Genomic DNA, 13,002 nt, shown 5'->3' on the forward strand with positions numbered 1-13,002 from the left:
ACTACCACCCTCTGAAGTCTACCTTTGAGCCAGTCTTTTACCCATGCAGTTAACATTTCTCCTAATCCCATTGAACTCATCTTGCTCAATAATCTGCGGTGTGGAACACTATCGAAAGCCTTACTGAAGTCCAAATACACGATGTCCAGGGACTCCCCCATATCCAGCTTTTTTTTTACCCAGTCAAAGAAGCTGATCAGATTGGATTGGCAGGACCTTCCCTTTGTAAATCCATGTAGATGGGGATCTCGTAGATTCTCATCGTTCAGGATCGTATCTAATTTGTGTTTGACTAGTGTTTCCATAATTTTACACACTATCAATGTGAGACTCACTGGTCTGTAATTTGCAGCCTCTGTCCTGCATCCCTTTTTGTGGAGTGGAATTACGTTGGCTATTTTCCAGTCCAATGGGACTCTTCCTGTACTTAGGGAAAGATTGAAGAGCGCGGATAACGGTTCCGCCAGGACATCACTCAACTCCCTAAGCACCCTGGGATGTAGTTTGTCCGGTCCCATGGCTTTGTTCACTTTGAACTTGGAAAGTTCATAGTAAACGCTGTTGGGTGTAAACTCAAAATCTCGAAACGGGTCTTCCGATCTCTCCCTTGTCTGCAGCTTTGGACCGGATCCCGGCACCTCACAGGTAAAGACTGAGCAAAAATAAGCATTCTGTCACTAATATACCTGAAAAAGGATTAATCCCCCTTTTTAATGTTCTTTGCTAGATTCTCTTCCATCTGGAGTTTGGCCTCTCTGACTGCTGTTTTGACAGCTCTAGACTTGGACAGAAAGTCTTCTTTAGTCTCTCGTTTTCCTGAATGTTTGTAGGAGATAAATGCTCTTTTCTTCTTTTTTACGAGGTCCGAGATTTCCGCAGAGAACCACTGAGGTTTATTGTTTCTCCGCCGTTTACTTACTGTTTTTATATAGATGTTGGTTGCTTCGTGAAGGGTAGTTTTCAGAGCTGACCACATTACCTCTACGTTATCTGTTGTGGCCTGGTTTTGCAGTGCCCGATAGATGAAATCTCCCATGCTTTTGAGGTTGGTGCCCTTAAAGTTGAGGACCTTTGTGGATGTGTTTGATCTAGTGAAACCTTTCCTGAGGTGAAACCATACCATGGTCACTGGAGGCCAACGTATCGCCTACCGAAACCTCTGTGACACTATCTCCGTTGGTGAGTAGTAGGTCCAGTATCGCCTGATCCCTAGTGGGCTCTAATACCAACTGTTTGAGTTGTGCTCCCCTTATGGAGGTTAGTAGCCTTCTGCTGCCGCTGGATGTAGCGGAAAGTTTGTTCCAATCTACATCAGACATATTGAAGTCCCCCAACAGTACCGTGTCTCCTCGCAGAGTGATGGTCTCTATATCTTCAATTAGTTCTCTATCTATGTTGTCTTGGAGGTCTGTATTCAACACCAAGATACAGGCATTTGTCATTTTTCCTGGCTAGGTTCACCCAAATGGATTCCCCGGTGTACTTGACGTCTGTGATCCTGGTAACTTTGATGTCCTCTTTGGTGTATAGTGCTCCTCCTGTTTTGCCCTCTCTGTATCAACGAATTAAGTACAGGAAGAGTCCCATTGGGCTGGAAAATAGCCAACGTAATTCCACTCCACAAAAAGGGATGCAGGACAGAGGCTGCAAATTACAGACCAGTGAGTCTCACATTGATAGTGTGTATAGCCATATCCCACCCATGGGAATCCGTAAACCAGGTCTCGGACACTGCCACCACATCTAGATCGGCATTCCTCATTTCTGTTTCTAATTCCAGAATTTTGTTGCCTAAACTGTGGGCATTAACGTACATATCCCTCCATACTTTATGTTTGCTAGGTCTCCCTGGCGATTTTCCCGCCTGAGTTAGTGTGGTTCCTACAGTACTGTTTGCCATGTGTGTACTTACCTTAGACTCAGAAATGGAGTGGCAACTTGCCCCACTAGGATGGCTACTTACCACACCAGTATGTGAGTGGGTACCCTCCCCCAACTTACCTAGTTTAAAGCCCTACGAAGCAGGCGGGCTAGTCGGTGTCCAAAGACGTTCTTACCCCTTCTAGTCAGCTGAAGCCCGTCTGTTCCCTGTAGTCCTAGTAGTGCATCTCCATGGTTCAGGAACCCAAAGTTCATCTCTTTGCACCATCCGCGTAGCCACTCATTTGCCCTCTGAATATGATCTTCCCTGGTTCTTCCCTTACCTCTCACTGAAAGGATTAAGGAGAAGACCACCTGCGCTCCCATCCGCCTCAGCTTCTCACCCAGGGCTCCAAAATCTTCGGGTATTTTCTCCGGGGTGTTCCTGGCAGTGTCATTCATTCTGACGTGGATGAGAAGCATGGGGAAGTGGTCTTGGGGCTTGATAAGTCATTCTAAGCAGGCGGTCACATCCCAGATCCTGGCTCCTGGTAGACAACAAACCTCTCTGGATTGCATATCTGGTCTGCAAATTGGTCCCTCGGTGCCTCTCAGCAGGGAGTCCCCAATGACCACCACTCTGCGTTTCTTCGGGGGGAGCTGATCCGTTGTCCCCGGAACCGGAGCCATCTGTTGGACAACTTCCTGTACTTCGTTGGCAGGTCCTTCCTGTAAAAGCTGGAATCTGTTCCTCAAGGTGATTTGTGGGGTCGATGTGAAACTGCCCTGTTTGCAAGAAAAAGAAGAAGAAGAGGAAGGTCTTCTGTGTTTGCCCGTGGAGGAGGTTACCAGCTGCCAGGAGTCAGCGTCTCTAGCCTCTTCCTGTACCCCAATCGTTGGTTTCAAAGCTGTAGGTTTGGTCGGTTTGGGCGTCTTGAGGATGGTCTTGTCTTGCGCCTGCTCTGTGATTTGTGACAGCTCCTGGATGACTCCGTCGATGAAGGCCTCATCTTCCCGGATGCTTCTCAGGTGCTTCACCTCTTCCCTTAGGCTCCTCAGCTCCTGCAGGATGTCTCCATCTAGCTGGCCAACCTCATCTGTCTATATGGAGACTGAAGTCTTCTGCTGGGGGATAGCCTTGATCTGCACAGAGACCTCTGTCCACCGTCCTGTGTCGTCCTCCGTCTGTACGTAGGTCGTGGCCATCCTCTGGATCTCCTCGGTGACTGGAACTCCAGTCTTGATTGTAGTCTTGGTGCTCCTAGTTCTTCCTGCCATTTTCAAGATTTTTTTTTTTTTCCTCCCTTTTACTCCTGCTTGGGTGTCTGCTAAGGTCTGTCTGTTGGTTAGTTAGAGAGGTCTGCCTTCCTGTTAGTTAGGTCTGCCTTCCTGTTAGTTTGTTAGAAAGGTCTGCCTGTTGGGCCTCTGCCTGTCTGTTAGGCCTCCGCCTGCCTGTTAGTTAGTTAGAAAGGTCTGCCTGATAGATAGTTGTGTGTGTTAGATAAGTTGTATGTGTCTGGTTGAAAGTTTTGAGAGATAGTTTGAAAGTTAGGAAGTTAGTTAGTTAGTTAGTTGTATGTGCCTGGTTGTACTCCGCCTTGTTGTGTGCTGCGTCCTTACCTTGGTGGTTTTTCTGGAGTCTTCAGTTGATTACTGGAGTCCTAGTGAGAGATTCGGCCTTCCTTGAGGCCCTTCGCAAAGGCGCTCTCACTACAAAACTTCATAGACAACCAAAAAGCTCTGTCAATTTACCAATCAGGATTCAGGAAATCCCATAGTACCGAAACAGTCCTATTAGACATTATTGACGATTGTTGGAAATTTCTTGATGCGCTGCTTGTCCTCCTTGACCCCAGTGCCACTTTTGATACCATCGACCACACTCTCCTCATCTTCAGACTTATTGGCATCGGTGGCATAGTGTTACACTGGTTCTCCTCATTCCTAAATAATAGGTCACAGAGTATATTGCTAGAATCAGACCTCTCACGTCCCAAACCACTCAAATATGGCGTGCCCCAAGGTGCTTTACTATCACTGCTGCTCTTCAACTTATACATCAGACAAGTGCTTGACATTGCATCAAAACATGACATCATGATGCACTCATTTGCAAACGATATTCAACTCTACCTCCCATTTGGTAAGAACCGGGACACCCAAATAAAAAAAACTACATTGGTGCCTTTCCAAAATCAACAACTGGATGACAAGCAAACTTCAATTAAATGCATTAAAAACTGAACTGCTTTGGATTCACAAGAAAAGCTGCACCTACCTTCGCCCAGTCTTCTCCTGGGATAACTCGACCCTCAGCGCTAAGGATCAAGTATGCAGCCTTGGAATCACCCTAGATGCAGACCTATTGCTAACAAGCCATGTCTCACAGATAGTATTGACCTCCTTCTACTACCTGTGCCAGCTTCGAAAAATTTTCCCTACTTCTCTGAAGGAGAATTCACCCAACTTCTCTACATCTATGTCTTATCACTCATGGGCTATTGGAACACACAACTAGTAGGTCTATCTGCAACTAACTTACAGAGATTACAACATGTACAAAATGCATCAGTTCATGTACTGAAGAACCTAACCATTTGTGACCGTGTTGCTCCAGCTCTTTCTGCTGTGCACTGGTCACCCATCCAGAAACATTGCACCTTTAAAGTTCTCACACTAGCTTTCAAATTCTTTGACAGAACAGTCCCATCCTACATGACAAAAAAACTAGCAATCTATATCCCCAACCGACCCCTCCAGTCACAAGCCGAGAGAAGATTGTCTGCCCCACCAGCACGTACCCTGCTTCTGGAAAATGTCTGCAAACGCTCCTCCTCGCACTTTGTACCCAAATTATGGAACACAATCCCAACAACCATTAGATCACCAACAGGTCTACTAAACTTCAGGAAGGCAGTAAAGACTTTACCTGACTCTCTCAAAGACCCCCTAACCTCTAATTATACCCCAGCAAAATCATACCTCACTGTATGTGCTCTCCCACTTGACTTGCACACACCTGATTCCAAACTACACAAGATTTTGTCTTCCCGCTACATGTATCTTCTCCAAGAGTGCCTTAAAATTCTCCTTTGCGCTAAATGTATTTGCTCTATGCAAGAAATGTGTTGTATCTAGCTTCTATACTTATATTGCCTTATCATTCACCTTGCTATTGTGCTCATATCCCTTAACATGTATTCAGTCCTACACACAGTACATAGGAATTATTTCACTGTTACCATTCATCCTTTCAATAAGTTGTTCTGCATATCTTTTATATGTGAATTTGTAACTTTGTTACTATCCTTCCACTCACTATGTATTTGCTGAATGTATTTGCCCTGTGCTACAAATGTACTATATCTCTAGCTGCTATACTCATACTGCCTTATCATTCATTGCCTTATCGTTATTGCCTTATCAGTTCTGTATATTTACTGTGTACAAATTTGTAACTTTGTTGCCATCTTTTCACGATATATGTAAAATTGTAACCTGTTCTGGGCTCTTCTGGGAAGACGGGCTAGAAAATCAACTAAATAAATAAATCTTTCAAACATTCCAAAACTGAAGTGCAGAAGTCGGCTCCCGCCGCAGATGATGGTTTTCCCCTGTAATTTGTGCATATGCTTTATCAGGCATACTTAGTTAAAAAGTACCCTGCCTGTTTCCCTTCTACTGGCTTCTGTGTCGGTCACAGGGACCCCTACTTCAAGGGACCAGGGTCTTTCTTCATGTCTTCCTGTGTGTACCAACCCACAGTTGTGACTTACACTCTTTCCATTTCTCTGCTTTTCCAAGTCAACTCTGCAGCGGATTTGGCAGATCCGGGCCAGTGCAGAGCCTGTGATTTGGTTCACAGTAGGCGCTCTTTCTTTAGCTCCAGAAATGTGAGGATGCTAAAGAAAGAGCGCCTACTGTGAACCCTTGAAAAAGCTCTATACGGGTGAAACGGGTCCCGTCGGAGCATGCTAGTAACTCTGCACTATTAAAGAATAATAAATGAATGAACCATCATATGCCATTTGCCTGTCTTACTTCTGAGATGAATAGAAGATGACAGAATATAGCAAGTATTAAATATATACAACATATCGAATGTGGATATTTTGGCATATCTCATTTTGGAGATTTAGCCATATAAACATTAAGATTTCCTCTTCACATTGAGTGAGGTGAAGTTTTGGATTTGTCACGGATCTCCACATTCCCATTTTCCCAGACCACCTGTAGTACCTGCGATTCCATATTCTGGGGCGACATTTCCAGTTTGTGGCACTGCCCTTTGGGTTGGTGATGGCGGTGGTGAGGAAGGTAGATAGATAGGCCACGCGAGAGGAGCTGAAGGATGGTAGAAAGGAACAGATGGTAAAGGAGGGAGGGAAGGGTGATGGTGGAAAGGAATAGAACAGACATTGAAGGAGGGTGAAGGGAAATGTGGAAGACAGAGTAGGGAGAAGATGCTGGAAGGGAAGAAGACAGATGCCAGACTATGGGGGAGCGGAGGGAAGAAGATGGGTGCTAGACCAATGGAGGGGGGGTGAAGGGAGAGGCACAGTAACAGCAAATGGAAGACGCAGAGAGAAGACACAGTGGATGGAAGGAATTGAATGAGAAGATGTGGAAAGCAGAAACTAGACAACAAAGGTAGAAAAAAAATATTCTATTTATTTATTTATTTTTTGCTATAGGATAAAGTAGTATATTAGTTGTGTTGATAAAAAATTTATAAACAAAGCCCTGCCAGCTGAACATCTCTTTCTCTAGTTCAGCAGCCAGAACTTTGATTTATAAGAAAGGAATAAGCTAAATATTACAGTACTAAGGCTTATATGGATGTTGCAGGGACGGTGACGGGGCGGTGAATGGGATGGCAGTGGCGGTGACGGGGCGGTGAAAGGGATGGCAGTGACGGGGCGGTGCAGAGGATGGTGGGACGGGGCGGTGATGGGGACAGATTTTTTCCCCGTGTCATTCTCTAAAACATACCGAGGGTCTCAAAATAGTACCTGATGGGCTGAATATGGCCCCTGGGCTGCGAGTTTGAGACCTTCATGTGATTGAAACACCCAAATCCTGATTTTGCAGAGGCAGAATAGGGATATCTAAATAGCAAAGAGATGTGTTTTGGATGGGCTTGAAATCTGGACGTCCATCAGTGATTACTGAAGGGAAAGAAACATCCATGTGTAAAAAATTGCATCAGAATGTGGCTCTCCACCCCATCCGTATACCTTTACCACCATTAATATGAAGAACCAACTATACACTCTACCACCCACAAATACCACTATGCTTTAGGTAATACCAGTGGCATAGCAAGGGTGAGTAGTGCCTGGGACTGTGATGCCCCTTCCCTTCCTCCCCCCCTGCTCCTTCCTGACCCCCCTGCCACACATGCACCCCTCTTCCACTGCCCGTACCTCTTTAATTTTCATGGCACGAACAGCATCACAAACTTGCTGCCCGCGTCGTGTCTGTTCTTCCTCTGACGTCACTTCCTAGACGGACCCAGAAGTGACATCAGAGAGAGCTGACACTGATGTGGGCAGCAAGCTTGTGAGGCTCTTCATGCTGAGAAAATTAAAGAGGTACAAGGGAAGGTGCGCACGTGGCAGGAGGACGGCGCCCGGAGCGGACCTCCCCCTTGCCCCCCCCTTACTACACCACTGGATAATACATGAAGTAAGAGATATAAAGCAGTCTGTATTAGCAGTGTTTTGCAGAATCTTTTTCAGCACTCGGCTACCATTTTTCTCATCTTCTGTCAGTGTTATGTATCCAAGACCGTAGAGTTACTTGGTAGTCTCATGGTGACTAATTTTAGTTGTTCTTGTCTGTCCAATAGAAAATGGAAGCCACATATTACGATAACATCATGGAACAACAACGATTAGAACCAGAGTTCTTTCGAGTTGGATTTTATGGCAAGAAATTTCCCTTCTTCTTGCGGGTAAGCATGATTGATATAATGACGTATCCTTATTAACATTGCTGTGCTGAGATCTTGCTTTATAATTTTTGTATACTAATATTCAGAGCTACTTTTCTGAGTAACAGATGCTGCTATTCAGTTAAGTAACACTGACCAAATTTTCTGCAGCATTATCTGGATATTCAGTGCCAGTCTCTGGATAATCAATTGGATAAAATAGGACGGAAAATATGCTATAAGTTATCAGGGTAGTTAGTCTGGGTATTGATGCTGAATATTGCTGGTATCCAAATAATTACAGTTTTGCCCATTATAACCACATATTCAGTTCAACCCAGTACCTCAGTGGTTCTCGCCTTTCTTCTGTTGTGACACACCTGACAAACATTGTTCTTCTGTGTCACACACTGAACACTATATCATTTTATTGCTGCTAACAATAATACAAGGGAAATACAGAGGCAATGAGGAGTAGTGGGAGTGGTAGACTGGAGGCCTAAAACAATTCCATTTGTGGCTGGTTGCAAAACTAATTATGGAGATTTCAAGCACTAACGTCTAGGTTATCAACCCTCCCCAACCTGCTGTGTACCTGTTTGTTAACGAAAGCACAAGTCTGATGTCCAATTTTTGGTGACATACCTCCCAGCTCTTGGTAACACACCAATGTGTCCCAACTGGCTGTCTGGTAAGATTTGCTTCTTTGCAGATAATACCAAAATCTGCAGTAGAGTAGACATCCTTGATAACATGACGAAGGACCTAGCAAAGCTTGAGGAATGGTCTGAAATTTATCAGCTAAGATTTAATGCTAAGAAATGCAAGATCTTGCATTTGGGCTGCAAAAATTTGAGAGATGGTACAGTTTAGGAGGTGAAGAAATTTTGTGCATGAAAGAGGAGCAGGACTTGGGTATGATAGTATGTGATGATCTTAAGGTGGCCAAACAGGTTGAAAAGGCGATGGCAAAAGCTAGAAGGATGCTTGGGTGCATAGGGAGAGGAATGGCCAATAGGAAAAATGAGGTATTGATGCCCCTGTATAAGACAAGTCTGGGGACCTCACTTTCTAAACAATATAAACAGGATGAAGTCAGTACAGAGGAAGGCTACTAAAATGGTCGGTCATCTTCATCGTGCGACGTACAGGAACAGACGTAAAAATCTCAATTTGTATACTTTGAAGAAAAGGTGAGAAAAGGAGAATATAATAGAGATGTTTAAATACCTATGTGGCATAAATGTGCATGAGGTACATCTCTTTCAACTGAAAGGAAACTCTGGAATGAGGGGGCATAGGATGAAAGTGAAAGGGAATAGATTTAGAAGTAACCTCAAAAAATCAGAAAGGGTAGTGAATGCTTGGAATGGCCTCCTGGTGGATGTGGTGGAGACAAAATTTGTATCTGAATTCAAGAAAGCTTGGGATCTCTAAGGGAGAGGAGAAGATAGTAGATGGCATAGTTAAGCAGACTATATAGTCTAAATGTTCTTTCTCTTCCTTCATTTTTCTATGTTTAAACTGGTTGAGAACCATTGCAATACCTGAATATTGGTACTGAATATCTGGGTATAACTTAATCATAGTGACTGGTTTTAAAACAATGCTGACCCATATAGCTACATATTAGGCTGGTCATTTTAATGCTTTTCAACATGTGCAAAAAATATTAAATCTCTGACCTTCTATCTAGAAGCATGACTTGGCTTCATGTCTGGGTTAAAAATTACTCATAGTCTGGCAAACAAACCTGAAAATAATTGTAACCTAATAAAGTGAAGATTTTATTTGGCATGTGTTCCTCACTTGTACCTCTTTCCTGAAACTTTCAAACATTGGGCCTTGTTAGGACCATGCAAAAACTCAAATTGTTTTTTCCTTCTCTTAAAAGAATTGTTTTTACTGGTAAATTAGGGAAATCTTATCCTTTCAAACAGAAATATGGAATGATATTCCTCTAAGGTTAAGAGAATTAGGTTCATTTCAACTTTTTTTCAAAAATTTTAAAATTGGGGGGCGTGGCTTGGACACGCAGCTGAATAGACGGGTGAATGACTAGCTCCGTGCTCACAGGATCTACTAACGGATTTTTAAGCTATTAAAAATTAATTTTTGCTTACTAGTACGGCGATATTGATATCATAATATGGCAGTAAGCAAGTTAAACAACAAAAAGGGGAAATGTCGGCTTCAACTTCAGGCAATGCTAAGCGTTCAAAACCAGAGCCGGCGACTCCATCGAAAGTGTCATTGCTAGAGGAAGATTATATAGACTATGACTTGTTTGAGGAACTTAGGCAAATGAAATAAATTGTTTCTAAAAATTCAAAAACTCTGCAAGAAGTGAAGGAGGAGGTTGGTTGCCTTAACAAAAGAATAAAATTAATGGAATCAAAGATGGATCAGACAGAAAAAAGAATGGAGCTGAATGAAAATATGATACAGCAAAGTAAAGTTGATAAGAAAATAACTGATAATCTATCAAAGGACTTGGAAGACTATTAATAGAAGTAAAAGGAACAATTTGAGGATCATTGGGATTCCTGAGGGAGTGGGAAAAAAATGATTCAATTGCATTTTTAGAAAATTTCCTTCCCAAGATTCTGCCCTTAAAAATGAAATTTCCACTTGAATTTGAAAGGGTGCATAGAATCCCTGCAAAAAGATCTAATCAACAACAGGGTCCACATCCTATAATATTTTGACTGTTAAGGTATCAGCAGGTGATGGAAATTATTAAACTTGCAAAGGATAATAAAAATCTCAAGTGTCAGGACTCCAGAATACACATAGTCCCTGATTTTGCCAGGAACACTGCTTACAAGAGGAAACAGCTGTTGGACTTGCGCCCGAAATTTAGATCTCTAGGGGCGCAAGATATGGATTGATTGTACCCTGCTACAATGAGGGTAACATATGGTAATAAAACCTTTAATTTTGAAGATCCGGTAAAATTACAAGAATTCCTGGAGAACTGTGAGCAGCCGATGGCTTCATGAGGCATTTTATAAAGCCAAAACTGATATTTTATTATTTTGTTTTATGGAAACATAAAATAAGTTAATATTTTTTATTTTTGTATTTGTTTTGATGACTGAAGTTATTCCTAGAATGGATTTAGTTTATTTATGGAACACATTTGAATTAACGGAAAACTGTCTGCATCATTATACAGTGATTAGAGTGTTCACGATATATGCAAATTTCTCTGATGACTCATAAGGAAAAGGAATTTCCTGCTTTAATGTTCGTCAACTGCAAGTCAGCCGAGTTTCCACATAACCATTAGAGGGCAATGTCATTAAAATGGAGTATGTAAGAAGACTCTGAGTGTGTGTGGTCAGAACTTTCAGCGTAACTGCGACATCCATGTTAATATATTCGGTATACATACGCTAACTGAACAGTGAATACTAAAGTAAAGCTTTTAAGGAAAAGAACAGTAATTTAAAGGCTGAAGAATGAATTTTGTGAAGGAAATGGATAGCGACGCAATATCGTTACACTGTGGGTTCCGGATATGACTGAGATGGAATTTATGCTGTGCCTAAAGTCCTGGCTTTATTATATCATCAAGGAATAGGAAGTAATTTTTAAAGAATTTCGGGATTTTAAACTCAAAAAGTAGTTATGCCATTGAAAGGCTTTCACTTCTTCAGTTATACGGTGCCTAGTGTGAATGTTATACAATAGATTTCATCGAAAGATTAGAACTTGTATCAGAAACTTTCTCGGATGAATGTAATTCAGATTGATTGCATAAAAAGTTGTCTTTCATTCTAGGAAGAAAAGTACTTCTCAGCGAAGCAAAACTTGTCTATTCAATTTTGGAAACAGTTATATCTGTTTTACAGATGCTTTGTCCAGCATTTCTCTGTCAAAATTTGTATATTTCTTCACCTAGTAACAAGGCATATTAAAATTTTGGAATTGAATTGCAGGTTTTGCTTAGAATAGATAAAATGCGGGTCAATTTCTTGGAAGATATTTTTGTGGTTTGGTATTAGTGCTGGGATCTGCATCAGAGTCAGCAGAGTTGTGAGAAGCATTTACAATAGTAGTAAGCTCAGTTAGAAATGTTATGGATAGACTGCTAGTATATAAAGACCCCACATAGGATTCAAACAAATATAATATTGAGGGGTTTGAAGACTGGTATATTTCTCAGTATTTTTAGTGTGAATGGGTACCGAGAAGATTCTCTACAGTAATAATTATAAATTTCTCTGTTATGTTTTCATTTTAATTCTTGGCTGCGGTTTCTATTAAGGCAGTATCCATAAGGAAGAAAACTAATAGAAGTTAGTGTGGTAGGATACATAAGCACATAAGCAATGCCTCTGCCGGGTCAGACCTGAGGTCCATCGTGCCCAGCAGTCCACTCACGCGGCGGCCCAACAGGTCCAGAACCTGCGTAATAATCCTCTATCTATACCCCTCTATCCCCTTTTCCAACAGGAAATTGTCCAATCCTTTCTTAAACCCCAGTACCGTACTCTGCCCTATTACATCCTCTGGAAGCGCATTCCAGGTGTCCACCACCCGCTGAGTAAAGAAAAACTTCCTAGCATTTGTTTTGAATCTATCCCCTTCTAATTTTTCCGAATGCCCTCTTGTTCTTTTATGTTTTGAAAGTTTGAAGAATCTGTCTCTCTCCACTTTCTCTATGCCCTTCATGATCTTGTAGGTCTCTATCATGTCTCCTCTGAGTCTCCGCTTTTCCAGGGAGAAGAGCTCCAGCTTCTCCAATCTTTCAGTGTATGAAAGGTTTTCCATGCCCTTAATCATTCGTGTCGCTCTCCTCTGGACCCTCTCAAGTATTGCCATATCCTTCTTAAGATGCGGTGACCAATACTGAACACAGTACTCCAGGTGCGGGTGCACCATTGCCCGATATAACGGCAGGATGACTTCTTTCGTTCTGGTCGTAATACCATTTTTAATAATACCCAACATTCTGTTCGCCTTCTTCGCGGCTGCTGCACATTGCGCCGTTGACTTCATTGTTGTATCCACCAGTACACCCAAATCTCTTTCAAGGTTACTTCCCTCTAATACTAATCCCCCCATTTGGTAGCTGAACATCGGGTTCTTTCTCCCTATATGCATGACCTTGCATTTCCCTACATTGAATTTCATCTGCCATTTATTTGCCCACTCCTCCAGTTTGCTTAGGTCTCTTTGTAGGGCCTCACACTCTTCCG

General features: G+C 42.4%; 1 protein-coding gene across 3 annotated transcripts in view; it reads left to right on the forward strand.

Annotated features, from left to right (window-relative positions):
- The window catches only part of DOCK3 (dedicator of cytokinesis 3), a 694,894-nt gene that overhangs the window by 534,316 nt on the left and 147,576 nt on the right, over positions 1-13,002 (forward strand). For all 3 annotated transcript variants that reach the window (XM_033926008.1, XM_033926006.1, XM_033926007.1), the window contains exon 39: positions 7,712-7,816. In XM_033926008.1, coding sequence (XP_033781899.1) covers positions 7,712-7,816 — 105 coding nt within the window. The remainder of the gene's footprint in view (positions 1-7,711; positions 7,817-13,002) is intronic.

This window comes from Geotrypetes seraphini, chromosome 17 (assembly GCF_902459505.1).
Source record: "Geotrypetes seraphini chromosome 17, aGeoSer1.1, whole genome shotgun sequence".
Taxonomy (NCBI): domain Eukaryota; kingdom Metazoa; phylum Chordata; class Amphibia; order Gymnophiona; family Dermophiidae; genus Geotrypetes; species Geotrypetes seraphini.